The sequence below is a fragment of the Haliotis rufescens genome, unplaced genomic scaffold (assembly GCF_023055435.1).
Source record: "Haliotis rufescens isolate VD_foot unplaced genomic scaffold, xgHalRufe1.0.p SCAF_51, whole genome shotgun sequence".
NCBI lineage: Eukaryota > Metazoa > Mollusca > Gastropoda > Lepetellida > Haliotidae > Haliotis > Haliotis rufescens.
Window position 1 is genome coordinate 1,217,553 of NW_025964235.1, and position 20,933 is coordinate 1,238,485.

The 20,933-nt window shown below is 44.3% G+C and overlaps 2 protein-coding genes across 3 annotated transcripts in view; one reads left to right on the forward strand and one right to left on the reverse strand.

The window, feature by feature from the left end:
* LOC124140657 (MAP3K12-binding inhibitory protein 1-like) overlaps positions 1-20,933 on the forward strand; it is a 33,560-nt gene that overhangs the window by 10,357 nt on the left and 2,270 nt on the right. The window contains exons 1-5 of one of the 2 annotated variants that reach the window (XM_046508340.2): positions 16,687-16,791; positions 17,294-17,407; positions 18,840-19,151; positions 19,794-19,890; positions 20,456-20,677. In XM_046508340.2, coding sequence (XP_046364296.2) covers positions 16,732-16,791; positions 17,294-17,407; positions 18,840-19,151; positions 19,794-19,890; positions 20,456-20,677 — 805 coding nt within the window. In that variant the 5' untranslated portion in view covers positions 16,687-16,731. Of the gene's footprint in view, positions 1-16,686; positions 16,792-17,293; positions 17,408-18,839; positions 19,152-19,793; positions 19,891-20,455; positions 20,678-20,933 lie in introns of those variants that run through there. The other variant, XM_046508339.2, reaches the window with a different exon arrangement.
* On the reverse strand, positions 1,472-8,608 carry LOC124140660 (cell division control protein 42-like). Its single transcript, XM_046508344.2, has 3 exons — positions 8,065-8,608; positions 4,675-4,763; positions 1,472-3,976 (listed from the first exon to the last, which is right to left on the reverse strand). The coding sequence occupies exons 1-3, from the start codon at positions 8,216-8,218 to the stop codon at positions 3,554-3,556; spliced, it is 666 nt and encodes a 221-aa protein (XP_046364300.2). The 5' UTR covers positions 8,219-8,608; the 3' UTR covers positions 1,472-3,553.

A 20,933-nucleotide genomic window follows, 5' to 3' on the forward strand; every position in this document is an offset into this window, starting at 1 on the left:
GTGATATACCTGTTATACCGTCGTGATATATGTCATGCCGTCATGATATATCTGTCATACCGTCGTGATATACCTGTCATACAGCCATGATATACCTGTCATACAGCCGTGATATATCTGTCATACCGTCGCGATATATTTGTCATACCGCCGTGATATACCTGTCATACAGCCGTGATATATCTGTCATACCGTCGTGATATATCTGTCATACCGTCGTGATATATCTGTCATACTGTCGTGATATATATGTCATACCGTCGTGATATACCTGTCATACCGTCGTGATATACCTGTCATACAGCCATGATATACCTGTCATACAGCCGTGATATATCTGTCATACCGTCGTGATATACCTGTCATACAGCCATGATATATCTGTCATACCGTCGTGGTATATATCTGTCATACCGTCGTGATATACCTGTCATACCGTCGTGGTTTATATCTGTCATACCGTCGTGATATAACTGTCATACCGTCGTGATATACCTGTCATACAGCCATGATTTACCTGTCATACAGCCGTGATATATGTCATACAGCCATGATATACCTGTCATACTGTCGTGATATATCTGTCATACCGTCGTGATATACCTGTCATACCGTCGTGATATACCTGTCATACAGCCATGATATACCTGTCATACCGCCGTGATATTTCTGTCATACCTTCGTGATATACCTCTCATACATTCGTGATATACCTGCCATACCGTCGTGATATACCTGTCATACCGCCGTGATATACCTGTCATACAACTGTGATATACCTGTCATACCGTTGTGATATATCTCTCATACCGCCGTGCTATATCCTTCGGACAGTCGTGGTATACCTGTCATACAACCATGATATAACTGTCATACCACCGTGATATATGTGTCATACCGCTGTGAAATATCTGTCGGACACCTGTGATATGAACACCCAATGCCATTTCAAAAGTGGTCAAATGTAACAAATGTTATATTTGGGATAACACTTTGTAAGTAAAGTACAGATTCTAGTACTGTTTTTGGTTGAGTCCCGTCTAGGATTCGAACCCTAACTGCCAGACTAGTGAGGCACCTAATCGCCAGCACACAAAGCCAGCGATCTAACCCACTCAGGCGATTACCACCAACTAATCTGTGGTTAGGTGCCTCACTCTGGCTGTGTTGGTTCGAATCCCGGCCGGGACTCAACCCAAAACAGGTACGAGAATCTGTACTTTACTAAGTGTTGTCCCAAATATAACATTTGTTACAGCTGTGGTATTTTTGTCATACCGTCGTGATGGAACTATCGGACGGTCGTGCTATATCTGTCATACCGCTGTAATATATATCAGTCCTGCTATATCTATCATACCGTCGTATCTGTCCCTGATATATTAGTCATGTCTCTCAAATGCAGGTGATGACTGTAACACAACACAGGTCGTTCACTCATCACGTGTAAAGAACAAATACAGAAGGCAGAAACCCTTCATGGTTTAATCATAGACGATACTAAAACAGGTGACAGTGACGTCGATACTGACACAGGTGACAGTGACGTCGATACTAAAACATGTTACAGTGACGTCGATACTAAAACATGTTACAGGGACGTCGATACTAAAACATGTTACAATGACGTCGATACTAGCACAGGTGACAATGACGTCGATACTAAAACAGGTGGCAATGACGTCGATACTAAAACAGGTGACAGTGACGTCGATACTGATACAGGTGACAGTGACGTCGATACTAAAACGGGTGACAGTGACGTCGATACTAAAACATGTTACAGTGACGTCGATACTAAAACAGGTGACAGTGACGTCGATACTAAAACATGTTACAGTGATGTCGATACTAAAACAGATGACAGTGACGTCGATACTAAAACAGATGACAGTGACGTCGATACTAGCACAGGTGACAGTGGCGTCGATACTAGCACAGGTGACAGTGACGTCGATACTAAAACATGTTACAGTGACGTCGATACTAAAACAGATGACAGTGACGTCGATACTAGCACAGGTGACAGTGACGTCGATACTAGCACAGGTGACAGTGACGTCGATACTAAAACATGTTACAGTGACGTCGATACTAAAACAGATGACAGTGACGTCGATACTAAAACAGATGACAGTGACGTCGATACTAGCACAGGTTACAGTGACGTCGATACTGGGACAGGTGGCAGTGACGTCGATACTAGCACAGGTGACAGTGACGTCGATACTAAAACAGATGACAGTGACGTCGATACTAAAACAGATGACAGTGACGTCGATACCAAAACAGGTGACAGTGACGTCGATACTAGCACATGTTACAGTGACGTCGATACTAGCACAGATGACAGTGACGTCGATACTAGCACAGGTGACAGTGACGTCGATAGTAAAACAGATGACAGTGACGTCGATACTAGCACATGTTACAGTGACGTCGATACTAGCACAGGTGGCAGTGACGTCGATACTAAAACAGATGACAGTGACGTCGATACCAAAACAGGTGACAGTGACGTCGATACTAAAACAGGTGACAGTGACGTCGATACTAGCACATGTTAGAGTGACGTCGATACTAGCACAGATGACAGTGACGTCGATACTAGCACAGGTGACAGTGACGTCGATAGTAAAACAGATGACAGTGACGTCGATACTAGCACATGTTACAGTGACGTCGATACTAGCACAGGTGGCAGTGACGTCGATACTAACACAGGTGACAGTGACGTCGATACAAACACAAGTGACAGTGACGTCGATACTGGGACAGGTGACAGTGACGTCGATACTGACACAGGTGACAGTGACGTCGATACACACACAGGTGACAGTGACGTCGATACTGGGACGGGTGACAGTGATGTCGATACTGATACAGGTTACAGTGACATCGATACAAACACAGGTGACAGTGACGTCGATACTGGGACGGGTGACAGTGACGTCGATACTAACACAGGTGACAGTGACGTCGATACTGATACAAGTTACATCGATACTGACAGGTTACAATGACGTCGATACTGACGCAGGTTACCGAGTCGTCGGCGTCACACCAGATAAAAATACACTTGATAAAATCAATGCGTAAGACCTATTTTGCAACATTTTGGAACAATGTTTCAACTTGTTGCATTTTGAATGTTTGTTTGATGAAGGGTATCTAATACCATATATATATAATAAACCGTAAACTGCTGCAGTCCAGCATTACATGCAAAAGGTTGATACATTGTACTTCGGATATTACGAACTGGTGTTAGGAATTCATTTATACCGAAGTGATCTACAATGAAGGTTCAGTTTGAAACAGAGGGAGCTCCTGGAAGCAAATCCAGCTCCTCATCCTGGAAGCAGGCCCAGACACAGATCCTGGAAGCCAATCCAGACACCGATCCTCAATCATCTAATTGTATTTACACGTCATTGACCTTGCAGCGGCAGGGTCGTGGGGTCAACTTCCTCCTTACCAGGAAGGGCTGTTGAATGTCACTATTTTATGTGTCGTTTCTTGATAATGTAACAGAATCAGTGGACAATCTATTTCATAGTATCACACATCTACAACAGTCTTTCTCTGGCACATTGTGACCTCCACCAACGCGGCTTTTCTTTGTCATACAAGCTGCGTGCGCTGCTGTGAGAAACACCGACCTGACGCCATCGTTATTGAGAGATGAACACTCCACATAGTCCACGACCTTCAATTCACGTGCCAACCTCTGACCTTCCTCGTGGAGCACGGGCTTTTTACCGATCTCTGCTAAGCCCGACTTGACGACAGAATTGTTCCGGAGGTCAAGTTTGGTGCCAACGACAATTATTGGGATCTCAGGCTGGGCAGACCGGATTTCCGGCATCCATTTTTCCCGCACATTTTCAAAGGATTCTGGACAGGAAATGTCGAAGCAGACGACAAACACGTCAGTGGTCATGTACTCCAGCAACCGTAGAGACAAGGAGCTGTCCTACAAAAGACAAGAAACCCGATACAGCAAAGGATGCTACATAATCTGTATCATTTACTTAAAGAATATAAATATAAATTGCGTTTCCCAAAAGAATATCATTTTTAAAAGAACAATGATCATATGTCGAGGGTATCCTTGGTCGGGGTCAGATTACGTCCCCAGAACCTAGTGCTTGCCCTAAGAGCAGACTAAATTGGGGATTGGTTGGTCAGGGTCTGTAGCTTGATCCGTTGATCATGTTATCCAACAGCGGGCTGTCTGGCCCTGACTCAAATATTTACAGGGCGTCGTAATATAGCTTGGATGACGCGGTTTAAAACAACATTCACCAAGGGCGCCAATTTGGGTGGCAGGCAGCCCACGGATGATGTCACTAAGAGTAAGTGCGTGTCGTGAGAGAGGGGCCTATCCTTCATGTAATGTAATATCATATGTTTTCTTGAAGAGTTTTAAAAAAGTCATCTGCGTCTTACTTTTCTTTTTCAAAATAAACAAAGGCATGTGAGGATTTTGAGCTGTGCAGGCGAGTGAAACTGACACTCGCTCTCAGACACAGATCTAACGTGTTGGCGTTCGGGACCATGACGACTTCAGCTAACGGGTCAACCATTCTATATAACCAACAGCACCCTGCAAATCTAAGGCTCGATTTGGGGTTTATGACAAGGGGTTGAGGGGATGTCCGTGGCACTCACCAGTCCCAGCGTGTCGGTGAAGTCCAGATCGTAACGTTGTCCGTCCACCTGGATGTTGGGGTAGGTGCTCTGGTTGAAACCGGTTCCAGCTGGAACAAGAAACGGAAGTGTCATATAAGGGTATATCAGCTGTTGAATTGAGGCACTCGTCACCACTCTCATATGTCCGTAACTTATAGGAGGGGGGCCTTCGGCTTGTCCCGGAATGGCACGTGTTGGTCACGAATGGAAATGTAAAACTTCATCGGTTTGAGGAGAGTGAAAGTTGGGGCCTACATATTACATATATTGAACGTGTATTCATTAGTTTTGAAGGATTATTGATATCTATTGCAACTGTGAAGATAAGTTCCCGTAGAAACATCCTTTATCATGTTTATACAGGTATATATATCAGATAGCTACGCTGTAAATCGCAAAGAACGATGAAGAACGAAGCGTGGTTTATTTCGCGATAAAACATTGTTCTCTCATGACGTCATTTTTGGAGATTTGATTATGCGCTCGCAACTTGATGACGTCATATATTGGACGACATTTTTGAGAGGGAAGTATCAAGTGAGTTGTTCCCAATAGATGTAGTTGGGGTAAGCAGATAAGCGTCGAACGACCGCATGCAGAAGTGGGAGAGGCATGGTAATCGGTATAAGGAGAAAAGGTACAGATAATCGACGTGAGGATTTTGAGAATATGCGGAAAATACCAATACCAAACCCGCCTGTTCATAAAATGGACTTGTCCGACATTGCGGAGGTCGGATTCTATTCAGGGAGTCATCATTTTTAAAATACGGGTACATCTTTTTAAAGCTTGTACATTTTATGACCTGACTGTACTGTTCGCCCCTCATGGTTTATTGTCCCCGCAGTGTTTTATTGTACGATATCCAGCTTCCCACGATTCACCATAACGTGATCTGTTATCATGTAATACAAAATAAACGTTCTCTATAAGCATTTTCGTATGTCGGTGATGATTAAATCATGTACAATGTGATGTTTTCAAAAAAACATTTTTGTTGAGAATTCTGAATCGACACATACAATTTAAGTCTAGAAGAAAAAAAAACTTCACAAAAGTTATAGGTTCAAATGTGCCTAACAAGGGATTGCACGTAAGTTTTCAAAACCAAAATGATGTTTTTATATAACAACGCTCGAGCCCGATGCGTTGATGTTTGCTCTCCCAAACACTGATGTCTTTGTTTTCAAATTCTAAGGACATCAAAATTGTAAAATGGTGGAGAATCTGGTTTTGTGGAAACCCTAACTGCTTGATCTGATGTGGAATATGCCGCAGTTGTAATTGTTCTAGCCAAAGTAAACAAGGCGGGCTCGGCCGACTACAGTGGAAATGTCACAGCATCGGCGGGCGGCTGTCAATTGAGAAGGCCAGAGGGACATTATAGCACAACATATTAACATATCATTTGATGTCGGTGGTTAATAACCGTTAATGTACAGAGTGACCCACTACATAATCACACTGGTTTAATATCAGCTGTTTTGGGGAATTGGATAACTGTTATACAAGCAACGTGATGGATCGACGCCTCTGTCATCCGTCTGCCATATGAGATATGCTTGCGAGAGGCAGCTTGCTGATTGTGTGGTAGCAAGGCAAAGGGAAACGGTCGAGTAGCTTCTAAATGGGACATTCTAGTGGTGTGCATCACACATCAACACACGTGATGTAACATCCGGGCAGGAGAGGAATATGGTAAACTATCGTCTTCATTCAACACATGCTCGCCCAGGGTCGCACTTGTTCGGATATAACGAACCCAGGACTGGTCCTGGTAAACTTGTATGGAAGGTCTCATACTAATGCCATATACCATAGCCATATACCACAGTCATATACCATAGCCATATACCATAGCCATAAACCACAGTCATACACTATAGCGATATACCATAGTCATATACCATGGTCATACACCACAGTCATACACCACAGTCATATACCATAGCCATATACCATAGTCATATACCATAGCGACATACCATAGCCATATACCATAGTCATATATCATGGTCATATACCATAGCGACATACCATAGCCATATACCATAGTTATATACCATAGCAATATACCATAGTCATACACCATAGTCATAAACCATAGTCATATACCATACCGATATACCATAGTCATAAACTATAGTCATATACCATAGACATACACTATAGTCATATACCATAGCAATATACCATAGTCATATACCATAGTCATATACCATAGTCATACATCATAGTCATACACCATAGTCATATACCATAGTCATATACCATAGTCATATACCATACCGATATACCATAGTCATATACCATAGTCATACACCATAGTCATACACCATAGTCATATACCATAGTCATATACCATGGTCATACACCATAGGCATACACCATAGTCAAATACCATAGTCATATACCATGGTCATACACCATAGTAATACACTATACTCATATACCATAGCCATATACCATAGCAATATACCATAGCTATATACCATAGTCATACACCATAGCCATATACCATAGTTATTCACAATAGCCATATACCATACTTATACATCATAGTCATACACCATTGTCATATACCATAGACACACACCACAGTCATACATTATAGCCATAAACCACAGTCATACACCATAGCCATATACCATAGCCATAAACCACAGTCATACACCATAGCCATATACCATAGCCATATACCATAGTCATATACCATAGCCATACACCATAGCCATAAACCATAGTCACACACCATAGCCATATCCCACAGTCATTCGTTAACCACAGGCATATATCATAGCCATAAAATTGTCGTGAGGTCATCGAACCGTGACATCATATAACACACCGAACATCAGGGTTGATAGTACAGCTTGTGTATGATACAGCAGACGTATACGTTTATGATTGGACAACAGAACTGCACCCGACAGAGAGAGGGTTCAGGCCAAATGAGTCACCACATATTTGCTTCTTGCAACTGATGGAATACCAAATCAAACTGGGTATCCGTCTACATACGCATAGTGTCTAGACATCCCAAACTGGGTGCGTTTCACTCAGTGACATAACATATTAGACCAAGGACCGAGCTACTGATGGCATACCACGTCAGACTGGGTATCCGTCTACATACGCATAGGGGCTAGACAGCCTTAGACTGGGTACGCGTCTACTCAGTGACTTAAGACATTACACCAAGGACCGAGCTACTGATGACATGCCACTTCAGACTGGGTATCCGTCTACATACGCATAGGGTCTAGACAGCCTTAGACTGGGTACGCGTCTACTCAGTGACTTAAGACATTACACCAAGGACCGAGCAACAGATGGCATACCCATCAGACTGGGTATCCGTCTACTCACCAAGATGCCACTCGAACGACGCCGGGACGCATGCTGGGTACTTCTTAGTGACGTAAGTCAGCAACAAACACGTCTTGCCCACTTGACTGTCTCCCACCACGGTCACCTTCAAGGTCCTGTGTTTGCTAACTCTCCGCTTGCCAGAGCTTGACATTGTCTGGCAATTGTAGATGAAAAGAGTTTTGATGAACCTCGTGTGCTCTTAACGCTCTAAATGCAGTGAAAGAGCTTCCTTTCATTCAAAGCTCAGAATGAACAGAATATCTCGGGCGACTGAACGCTGTCTCTACCCCGCTCCGTGCAGATATCACAGTTAGGGTGTAATGGACAGGTACTTTTGTGCAGGACATCAGTGTAAGATCCGTTGTAATTGAATGTTCGACTTTGGTCGCTTGTTGATAGGAAAATAATGGTATTGTTTTGCAAGTTATAGTGACTGGTTGTGACATTCCACAGAAGTAACGCTAAATAGCCGGCAATAGGAAGCCGGTATCCGCGAGTCACTTGCAAGAACACTGGTCCCGCGCATTCCTTATATGGCACAACACTCACGATTGCACGGACACGCCTCTGTACGCAGGGCTTAACTGGTACAGCCCCGACAACCGTGGTACAGGGCATGCTGCAAGCGGGGATGAAGATGCAGGCAGATCATGACATCATGACAGTTAGTCATGACGAAACATATATATAAATGCGATAGAATTTTTCTGATACCACTTACACCATTACTACATGTTAAAATGTCTGTAATAAAAAATAAATGGTCAGATATGTTATACAGATCATTGTATTTTGTCAAAGACCTGGCTCTGGTTATTTTTGTATATCATCTAAGGAAAACTTTGGTATTAAAGTGATATATTTAACGAACACTCCAATCCCTTATCGCTGTATATGAAGAGGCGTAGCTACTCCAGCGCTTAATTCGGAAATTTGACATAAACACACTTGGGGTCTATTGAAACACGACACACCAGGCTGACTTTTGGGATGAGACCTGCTTGTCGCGCCGAGGTCCTCCCAGCTCATAGACCGCGGTGTGTAGCGGGGCCAATTACTTGAAAACACAAGTGCAGTACAGCCTAGCCAAACAAACACATTACAGTGGCTTGGTTGTATGAGCGAATCTAATATTCCTTACATGGGTACAATGTGTGAAGCCCATTTCTGGTGTTCCCCGCCGTGATATTGCTGGAATATTGCTAAAAGCGGCGTAAAACCATACTCACTCACTCTTTATTTGAAACAAGGGGTACTGAACATCTTAGACTTGAAGTCTTAGTATCCCCAGCAACGTGGGTTTGTTTGTTGTGTAACGCTGCACACAGCAATATCACGGCGGTCTGTAAATATTCGAGTCTGGACCAGACATTCCAGTGATTGATATCACGAGCATCGATTTATGCAATTGGGATACGATGACGTACATCGACCATGTCAGCGAGTCTGACCACCCGATCCCGTTATCACCTCTTACGTAGCAACGTGGGTGTGAGTGAGTTAGGATTAGCGCCGTTTTGAATTGAATATACACTAGTTCTGTCGTGTAAGCTCAGTGTGGAGGAAGGACCGTGTAATATCAATGTAGGTCAACAGAGTGAGTGATGATGTGAGCGAGTATGGTTTTACGCCGCTTTTAGCAATATTCCAGCAATATGACGGCTGGTGACACCGGACATGGTCTTCACACCCAGGTCTTCGGCGTGAGGAGCAAAGACTTCAACTACTCGGCTAACCCAACGCCGCACAGTTCGTTAGAAGTTTACCGCTGTGGTGCAACTCGAGAAGAAGGGTATGGTGTTGACAAACTAAAGATCATAGCCTGGGCCAATCTGGCATTCGAACCCACGATCACAGCATTCGGCCAAGCAACGAATTGTGGCGCCTTAGACGACTGGTCAGGTGGTTCCCTCCTCCCTACCGTGTGTTGTTATGATGCATCGGTAGCATCTGAATGGGGAGGACAACTCTTTGTATACTTCATACTTCTTGATATACAGATATTCTTAGACTAACATTTAGTCTCTGAAATCTTATATTACACAATATCCTTCTTGACTCTAAAAATAAAATAAATTCCCTATGCTGATTTGTGGAATAGAGCTAGCTTGAGCTGGCTAGACTTGCTTTTGTATGCATTTCTAGATTATTATTTTTTCATAAAACAAATATATTCCACGGTCATGGTGCAGGACTCAGATATCCTGTACAGATGGTTTTCGGGTATGAAGGGCCAGAGCGCGACGTACCACGTGGTAACTCCGTGTTGGGTATTCCAGACATTGTCTTTCCACTTCCTTGTTTTCCACTCACAAGAATGTTATCTCACTACCCTGCCTGGCCGTCCGCACGTCAGGCTGAAGTTCCGTGTTCCACTCATGGCCAGCACATTCCTGAGGTTCACCGTCGTGATACTGCTGGAATAATGTTTGAATACTGCGGGAATATTGCTGGAATAATGTTTGAATACTGCGGGAATATTGCTGGAATATTGTGGAATACTGCGGGAAAACTGCTGGGATATTGTGGAATACTGCGGGAAAACTGCTGGAATATTGTGGAAAACTGCTGGACTATTGCTAGAATACTGTTGGGAAGTGCTGGAATAATTTTGGATTTTTTGTAATGGTGCTGGTTACGTATTGTAATGCTGCTTGAATATTGATGAATAGTACTGGAATATTGATGGATAGTACTGGAATATTGATGGATGGTACTGGAATATTGATGAATAGTACTGGAATATTGATGAATAGTACTGGGATATTGATGGATTGAGCTGAAATAGTTCTGGAATATTGATGGATAGTGCTGAAATAGTACTGGAATATTGATGAATAGTGCTTGAATATTGATGAAAAGCACTGGAATATTGATGGATAGCACTGGAATATTGATGGATAGTGCTGGAATAGTACTAGAATATTGATGGATAGTGCTGGAATATTGATGGATAGTACTGGAATATTGATGGATAGTGCTGGAATAGTTCTGGAATATTGATGGATAGTGCTGGAATATTGATGGATACTGCTGGAATATTGATGAATAGTGCTGGAATATTGATGAATAGTATTGGAATATTGATGAATAGTATTGGAATATTGATGGATAGTGCTGGAATAGTTCTGGAATATTGATGGATAGTGCTGGAATATAGATGGATAGTGCTGGAATATTGATGGATAGTGCTGGAATAGTGTCATATGCACCGTAAAACTATATTTATTCTTGTTATGTCTGCTATGTGGGGAATGCGTGTGCAGATCTTAATGAAGATGGTGTTTTCCTGTGGTGTATGTCAGAAGGCATCCTGTTAGTACGCACAATCTCCATGTAAAATGAATGTATTGTAGCATGTCTTTGATATACGTTAATAAACTCCACAGGGTTCCATCTAGTCCAGACTTGACTATTTACCACACTCCCGACACATCAGGAGATCGGGCTGTTACAGTGTGTGACCTGGCCGACTCATTGTCTCCATGTCGGTTTAAACACTCGGCGTTTGTCTGAAACTTGTGTATATAACCATGTCGCGTGTATTAGAGGATATACGGTAATGCTGAAAGTTGTGTGCATAAGAGATGTTGACGCAAATATTTCATACTCAAAGGAAACTGTGTTTCAGATTAAATTTTATCACCGAGATTCATATCCGTGCAGTATCACAGTAGGGGCATGTCGGCATGTTTAGTTCTAAACATGGCAAGGAGGAAACGACTGTTGTTTCCTCTCCACCGAGTCATACGTGACAGCGTTCTGCGAAGTACATCAAACGTCTCCCACACTGACATCACCCCCACAGCTGGACGCCGGCATACAGTGTGTGACGCATCTACAACTATGCATCTATAAACAGACCACATACATGTGTCAGAGAGACTATTGGTTAGGATTATTTTTTGTAAAGTTAAAATTTAATGAGGGAATGAGATACTTGCGTATTTCACCCGCATTGTTTAGTTTATTGACAGGTTCTGCATATTGACATGTCAACATAGAGGATAGTTACGCAGAGCAGTATCTGTTCGATGTTATGCACACTTACACATGCTCTGTCAAAGTCAGGATGTTCCTCAACTGAGCTTTTCGGACGGTATACTGATATGACAAGGAGAACGAGAACGTGTTCATTGTGTACCCTCGATAGAGTTGAAGATGAGTATCATGTTCTGCTTGTATGTCTTCTCTATTCTCAGTGAGTGAATGAGTTTAGTTTTACGCCGCTTTTAGCAATATCCTAGCAATATTCTAGCGGGGGACACCAGAAATGGGCTTCACACATTGTACCCATGTCGGGAATCGAACCCGGGTCTTCGGCGTAACCACTAGGCTACCCCCACACCGCCCTCTCTCTCTCTCTCTCTCTCTCTCTCTCTCTCTCTCTCTCTCTCTCTCTCTCTCTCTCTCTCTCTGTTAATAAACATGCTGTGCCCCTGTCTCCCAAACATGGACATGTTTATTAAAATTAGTGGGGGCGGTCGGGTAGCCTAGTGGTTAAAGCGTTCGCTCGTCACGCCGAAGACCCGGGTTCGATTCCCGAAATGGGTACAATGTGTGAAGCCCATTTCTGGTGTCCCCCCGCCGTGATATTGCTGGAATATTGCTAAAAGCGGCGTAAAACCATACTCACTCACTAAAATTAGTGTATTAGAACTTTATCAAAGATTGACATATTTTTATATTTGAATTAAGTACTAGACGCAGTGTTCATGAGAATCTTTAATGTTATCTTTTGCAAAGCGAATAAATGCAACAAAAACCTGAGATACTGAAGAATTGAAATCCTTAATTTTATATCCCAACCTACCCCAGCCTGGGTTCACAGGGTCAAGGGGTGGGCTGATAGGGACATATCACATATTCCATTGGTTTGTGGCATATGAAAACACAAAAGTAATACCATTCATGTGAAATTCATACCTGTGATTAAAACTGCCAAGACGAACCCCTCCTTTGTTGTCTCACCTGACGTCTCTACCTGGTTCTCATTTTTTCTTTTCCTGTTTCGAACATTTTTAATTAATTGAGATGATAAAACCAGGTAGTTTACATGACGCGTTAAAGCATCTGATACTTTGATCAGAAACAGAGCTTCCCACAACAGAGATATGAAGTCTGTTATGAGATATGAGACCCGTGAAGATCCGGGGTAGAATAGGTCTTCAGCAACCCATGCTTGCCGTAAAAGGCGACTATGCTAGTCGTAAGAAGCGACTAATGGGTTCGGGTGGTCAGGCTCGCTGACTTGGTTGATGCATGTCATCGTATTCCAATTGCGTGGATCGATGCTCATGATATCAATCACTGGATTGTCTGGTCCAGATTGCTGAGTGCGGCCTCAAACAACAAACAAACAAAAACAAAACCATGTTATATGCAAGTTCACAAAGACTGTAGTCAGTCAAAACAGAATATGGAGCATACAGAGACGTAAGCTTGGCTGCCTTTTCTAGAATAACAGAAATCTCCTCCCAATCTAAAATGATTCTGTCAGTGTCAAGTACTTGCTGTGGAATGAAAACCGTGGTGACTAGGTCTCCCCCGACCAGTTTCCTTGTCTGTAATGTTAGTGTAGGAAAAGTCTATAGATTATAAGGATGCGTGGAGAACAATATCCGTCAGTTTGCGAGGAACCCTTTTCCAGGACTACCAAAGTCTTCAAGCAGGTCCAAAATCTGTTCCCTGGATTCTGAAACTATAGATTTGTTTGAGATTAGCATCAGGTTTCTTAACAATTGCAACGTTTATCTACATGAACAATTCACAATTTTGTCAATTTAATTCATTCAATCAATGTGGGGCACATTCGGACAGTGTCCCAACCGGCCGCATCACTGCCGCCCCAATGTGCCCCAGGGACCATTCTTGTTATTTGATGCTTCTATTTCACTGCTTGTTGACCACGTCACGTCTCTCAATGTGCTCAGTCTCTCAATGTGCCCTGTCTCTCAATGTGCTCCGTCTCTCAATGCGCCCTGTCTCTCAATGTGCTCCGTCTCTCAATGTGCCCAGTCTCTCAATGTGCCCCGTCTCTCAATGTGCCCCGTTTCTCAATGCGCCCTGTCTCTCAATGCGCCCCGTCTCTCAATGTGCCCCGTCTCCCAATGTGCCCCGTTTCTCAATGCGCCCTGTCTCTCAATGTGCCCCGTCTCTCAATGTGCCCCGTTTCTCAATGTGCCCCGTTTCTCAATGTGCCCCGTCTCTCAATGTGCCCCGTTTCTGAATGTCCTCCGTCTCTCAATGTGCCCTGTTTCTCAATGCGCCCCGTTTCTCAATGCGCCCCATTTCTCAATGTGCCCCGTTTCTCAATGTGCCCCGTCTCTCAATGTGCCCCGTCTCCCAATGTGCCCCGTTTCTCAATGTGCTCCGTCTCTCAATGTGCCCCGTTTCTCAATGTGCCCCGTCTCTCAATGTGCCCCGTTTCTCAATGCGCCCCGTCTCCCAATGTGCCCCGTCTCTCAATGTGCCCAGTCTCTCAATGTGCTCCGTCTCTCAATGTGCCCAGTCTCTCAATGTGCCCCGTCTCTCAATGTGCCCCGTTTCTCAATGCGCCCTGTCTCTCAATGTGCCCCGTCTCTCAATGCGCCCAGTCTCTCAATGTGCCCCGTCTCTCAATGTGCCCCGTTTCTCAATGCGCCCTGTCTCTCAATGCGCCCCGTCTCTCAATGTGCCCCGTCTCCCAATGTGCCCCGTTTCTCAATGCGCCCTGTCTCTCAATGTGCCCCGTTTCTCAATGTGCCCCGTTTCTCATTGTGCCCCGTCTCTCAATGTGCCCCATCTCTCAATGTGCCCCGTTTCTGAATGTGCCCCGTCTCTCAATGTGCCCCGTTTCTCAATGCGCCCCGTTTCTCAATGCGCCCCATTTCTCAATGTGCCCCGTTTCTCAATGTGCCCCGTTTCTCAATGTGCCCCGTCTCTCAATGTGCCCCGTCTCCCAATGTGCCCCGTTTCTCAATGTGCTCCGTCTCTCAATGTGCCCCGTTTCTCAATGTGCCCCGTCTCTCAATGTGCCCCGTTTCTCAATGCGCCCTGTCTCCCAATGTGCCCCGTCTCTCAATGCGCCCTGTCTCTTAATGCGCCCTGTCTCTCAATGAGCCCCGTCTCCCAATGTGCCCCGTCTCTCAATGTGCCCCGTCTCTCAATGCGCCCTGTCTCTCAATGCGCCATGTCTCTCAATGTGCCCGTTTTCTCAATGTGCCCTGAATCTCAATGCGCCCTGTCTCTCAATGCGCCATGTCTCTCAATGCGCCCCGTCTCTCAATGCGCCCCGTTTCTCAATGTGCCCCGTTTCTCAATGTGCCCCGTTTCTCAATGCGCCCCGTCTCTCAATGCGCCCCGTCTCTCAATATGCCCCGTCTCCCAATGTGCCCCGTCTCTCAATGCGCCCCGTCTCTCAATGTGCCCCGTTTCTCAATGTGCCCTGTATCCCAATGTGCCCCGTCTCTCAATGCGCCCTGTCTCTCAATGCGCCATGTCTCTCAATGTGCCCTGTCCCTCAATGTGCCCCGTCTCTCAATGTGCCGCGTTTCTCAATGTGCCGCGTTTCTCAATGCGCCCTGTCTCTCAATGTGCCGCGTTTCTCAATGTGCCCCGTCTCTCAATGTGCCGCGTTTCTCAATGTGCCCCGTCTCTCAATGTGCCCCGTCTCTCAATGTGCCGCGTTTCTCAATGTGCCGCGTTTCTCAATGCGCCCTGTCTCTCAATGTGCCGCGTTTCTCAATGTGCCGCGTTTCTCAATGTGCCCCGTCTCTCAATGTGCCGCGTTTCTCAATGTGCCCCGTCTCTCAATGTGCCCCGTCTCTCAATGTGCCGCGTTTCTCAATGTGCCGCGTTTCTCAATGCGCCCTGTTCTCAATGTGCCCCGTCTCTCAATGTGCCGCGTTTCTCAATGCGCCCTGTCTCTCAATGTGCCCCGTCTCTCAATGTGCCGCGTTTCTCAATGTGCCGCGTTTCTCAATGCGCCCTGTCTCTCAATGTGCCGCGTTTCTCAATGTGCCGCGTTTCTCAATGTGCCCCGTCTCTCAATGTGCCGCGTTTCTCAATGCGCCCTGTCTCTCAATGTGCCCTGTCTCTAAATGCGCCCTGTCTCTCAATTTGCCCCGTTTCTCAATTTGCCCCGTCTCTCAATGTGCCCCGTGTCCAAATGCGCTCTGGTTTATTTGTATCATGTACATCTGTACAAAAGAAATTTATGTAACATGAGGCAGTCTATTACTGAACAGTGTATATACATTGTGCTGTAGGCCTGTGGATCCTAAACAGTGTTGAAATAGAGAGGATGAGACTAGACTATACTCACGTAGCTGTAAAAACTCTGGCAGCAGTAACCATGGCAATACTGTTAAAAATAATATCGATTAAACAATAATGATTCTGATGATGAGTGATGAAAGAAAGAAAACTGAATATTTTTACCATGAAGACAATACAATGTGAATTAATTTGCAAATTATAATCTGATATGATGATGAAAATATTTTACTAATACAAAGTGCAAGGCCGTAGTTAACCCGAGTTACCTTTCCCAGCCCTAATGAATACGACTTTATGCTGATCGGTAAACATATCTGTTGAATGGTTTTGTCGCACCCTCGTTTCGTAGTGTGGTCGTCATCTAAGCAAGAGTTGGGAAGAGTTACCTCCCTTAGAGTTTTCAAGATGGGTAGCCTGACAGAAGTTCTTGAGTGTTTGTCTGTGTTTTTAAAGACAGTGCTGCAGGTTTGAAAGTGAAACGTTATGTGAATGAGGCAGTTTAGTTTGTAAATTGTCTTTGATACGGTGATCGTTTTAATGACAGATGTAAGAAATCTGTAAACATCAGCTACAATTTACCTCTTTGCCCCAACAGTAACACTAGCTGAGTAGCTCTCGTAATACATCTTTCATTATACTGTTACAAATATATATCGACACTGATTTTACTCTCTTTTTGGTATATTGCCTTCATATATCGTGAACATTGGGCCACTATTTACAGCTGGTAGTATCTCTCTAAGACCACGCGATATAAAAGTCCATGCTACAGGGTTAGAAACTAACAGTTTTCGTCCACTAGTCCTTATAATGATAACATATAGCAAAACCCTTAAAAAGGGCAAATTTCTACAAGTCCTTATGATAGCTTTACCAGTTTGGCAAGGACTATAGGACTAGTGCCAATTTCTAACGCTGTGCTATTTACCACAAGTGGTTGACAGAACGTTACCCTTTCTGCTTCCAGCCTGACGTCAGTGATGACTTTGACTTGAAGAGTTTGTTGAAGGTGTCCCGAGACCCACGCTTGTCCGTGGAGGATGTACTGCAGTCTGTGGGGAAGCTCGTGGGCCAGTTGCAGGTATTGCTTACATGTTCGACAAGGTCTTGATCATCAAAGGCTCTGTACACAAACTCTGCAGGACAGGGTAGAGCTGGTGGGCTGGTTGAAGTTGAGAATCATTTCTATTCACATGTATATTGTGTACCACAAATAACATGATCAAGACGTGGATGTGAGGTGAATTGGGTTTTAATGTCGCATCCAAGATTATTGCACTTATATCATGTGATATAGTGATGTGCATGCATGTGTGTATGTGTGTGTGTGTGTGCGTGTGCACATGCGTGCTTGCTCTAGTACGGACTGATACTAAGATACCATGCTGTAGTTTAATTTGAATACCCCACTCAGACACAGTATACTGACTCCGAGCCGACCAGTCCTTGTTTTAGCCCCTTAAATTTGAGCGCCAGGGAGGGTAACAAGTACCACCTTTTAACATCTTTGATATGACGTAGCCGGGGATCAAATGCCGGACCTTCAGCTCTCCTGGCGGACTCTCTACCACCAGACCACGGAGGCAGTCCATGACAGACCTGGCAGACTCTCTACCACCACACCACGGAGGCAGTCCATGACAGACCTGGCAGACTCTCTACCACCAGACCACGGAGGCAGTCCATGACAGACCTGGCGGACTCTCTACTACTAGACCACGGAGGCAGTCCATGACAGACCTGGCAGACTCTCTACCACCAGACCACGGAGGCAGTCCATGACAGACCTGGCAGACTCTCTACCACCAGACCACGGAGGCGGTCCATGACAGACCTGGCAGACTCTCTACCACCAGACCACGGAGGCAGTCCATGACAGACCTGGCGGACTCTCTACCACCAGACCACGGAGGCAGTCCATGACAGACCTGGCGGACTCTCTACCACCAGACCACGGAGGCAGTCCATGACAGACCTGGCAGACTCTCTACCACCAGACCACGGAGGCTGTCCATGACATGTACAGGTGACACTACCTGAGATGGAGTCATTTGTATGAGTGACTGTCAATTGACCACAGATTGAAATAAAACAATATCCCATGATTCTGCGTCCAGGTTTTTCTGTTTCTTGGTTTTTGGCAACAGGCTCATGGGTTTACCAAAGTAGTAGATGTCAAAGACCAGCATCACTTCAGGTTTTTCTCTTGCGTCAACCTGACATGTTTGGATGTTCAAAACAGTATTAAACCATACTCACTTATATGTACGATCTTTATATATAATGTTCCATCACTGAAATGACTGACTCGACTTAAACAAAAGTTACATTATATACATGCTTGAGTGAAACCAATGGCCTGAGGACGCTATGCAATGTAAATGATGATCATTCAAAGTTGTCAGTTATTGGCTCCTATCAATATTTACCATATGGTGCAACACTCATATTGTCGCACAAGGTTTTACAAAGCATTGAATTGATACCTCTTTTAAGTTTGACTTCATTTTCAGACACTCCATGTACAACTCGCAAACAAGATAAAGCAGGATAAAGAAGATAGAACAGAGGAGGCAAACAAAGACATGGAAATAGAAGTCTCACGAGGAACAGCAACCTTGGAAAGTCCAGTTCTAGTGTCGGATCCTGCTGCAGGAACTACACTTACAGATCCACCTGTTGTTTCCATGGTTACAGGCACTGGCTCGGATATGTCAGAATCAGTCCCTCTGTCAAAGAGTGAATGTAGAAAGACTGACGTACTGTCTGTAAATGTAACAACGATCAGCCCCCTTAATGTGCAGATCAAGGCATCCAGGGCAGAAGTTTGTGTTCTGCACTTCAATATTGTCGCCATCTGTTTCATGTGGTTTCACTCTGTAATCACTTAATATGACTCTGACTTTCTGATTTAAACATAATACGGATTATTCCCAAGGACAGATGTCTTATAAATAGATGCAAATGTTTTTTAGCAAACACATTTTATATGAATACATGACACTTTTTTATGGATAGCAACTTCTTTAATTCTCTGTGCGGCGTTTCAGAGCTACTTCTTGCCCCTTCATCAGGTGAACATGGTGAATACATTTTATATCTAACACAGCGTTTGTGTCTACTTCTTAAGAAGTTGATGAGCAGGTACAGGTGTTGATGAGCAGGGAGTCTCCCTGTACAGCTGTTGATGAGCAGGGAGTCTCCCTGTACAGCTGTTTATGAGCAGGGAGTCTCACTGTACAGCTGTTCATGAGCAGGGAGTCTCCCTGTACAGCTGTTGATGAGCAGGGAGTCTCACTGTACAGCTGTTGATGAGCAGGGAGTCTCACTGTACAGCTGTTGATGAGCAGGGAGTCTCACTGTACAGCTGTTGATGAGCAGGGAGTCTCACTGTACAGCTGTTCATGAGCAGGGAGTCTCCCTGTACAGCTGTTAATAAGCTGAGTGTGTCCTTCTGTTGAGCCCAGGTTGAGAGGAGGATGTGTGCGTTCATCGAGAAGAAGCAGAGCGAGGTGAACCAGCAGAATAACCGGGAGTTCTGTAGTGTCATCCGCTTTGAGACAGGTCAGCCATTCAAAGTTGTCCTTTCATGCAACATCCGACTCTCAGAAAACATGCTAACGAATCCATTACAAAATGTTATGATGTTGATTGTGTTCAACAATCAACAGTGGTCAGATTCGCTTGTCTCCCCTGATCTGTTCAGGATAGTGTGTCATGCTAGGTATTGTGCCCTTCATATATTGTTCCTCTACACACCAGTTGTTCATGTGCATTATACACCTTCATGCTATGTAAAATAATTCTTCACAGTGTGATGTAAGATGGACTAAATATTCTCAATGGCATCCCGTGAACCCATGAAAATTCCGGCTACAATTGGTAATCAGCAACCCATGCTTGTTGTAAGAGACGACTTAGGGAAGAGGGTAGTTGACTCACTGACTTGCTTGATGCATGTCATGGCATCCCAATTGCGAAGATCGATGCTCATGATGTCAGTTACCAGATTGTCTTGATTATTTACAAAACGCTCTCATGTAGAGTGAATATTGCCGAGTGCATCATTAAGCAACAAACATACAATGGCATCTATCGTCAGTTTTTTCCTTGTCTTCCTGTATTGTAGAGGTTGAGTCTTCTTGTGCCAGGACGGATGCTGTGTTTGTGCCACGTGCAGGGTGCAAGAGTCACATCAAGATATCTCGAGTTGTCAATCCATATGGACCACAGACAAGACTAAGGCCAGAAGGACCCCGACACAGACTGGATGTGAACCTGAAGTCCCAGTCATGTGGCCTTGATGAAAGGATAAAGAATGTTGAAGCTCACTTAAATTTACCGTCAACAGGTAGTAATAATTAATTAGTTAATTTATTATTGCATGCAGTTCTATCTGTTATCACTGATAACTGCACTACTTGTTATATTTGGGATTACACCTCCTTAATAGTACACCAACACTTCCACAAGAACTGATGTCTGGCAACTGGTACTTATGATCATATACTTTGTTACATTTGACCATTTTCTAATAGGCATTGTGTATTCATAGCTTTCGGCCATGGGAGCCAATTTAATCGTTTCCCATATTTGTGGAAGCATCG

What these genes read in the sequence shown, in the direction of transcription:
- LOC124140660 (XM_046508344.2), bottom strand. Translation starts at nt 8,218, where the DNA reads ATGTCAAGCTCTGGCAAGCGGAGAGTTAGCAAACACAGGACCTTGAAG. An exon ending in GTCGTTCGAGTGGCATCTTG is followed by an intron (nt 4,764 to 8,064) that starts GTGAGTAGACGG and finishes TTCTTGTTCCAG; the next exon opens with CTGGAACCGGTTTCAACCAG. An exon ending in TCACCGACACGCTGGGACTG is followed by an intron (nt 3,977 to 4,674) that starts GTGAGTGCCACG and finishes TGTCTTTTGTAG; the next exon opens with GACAGCTCCTTGTCTCTACG.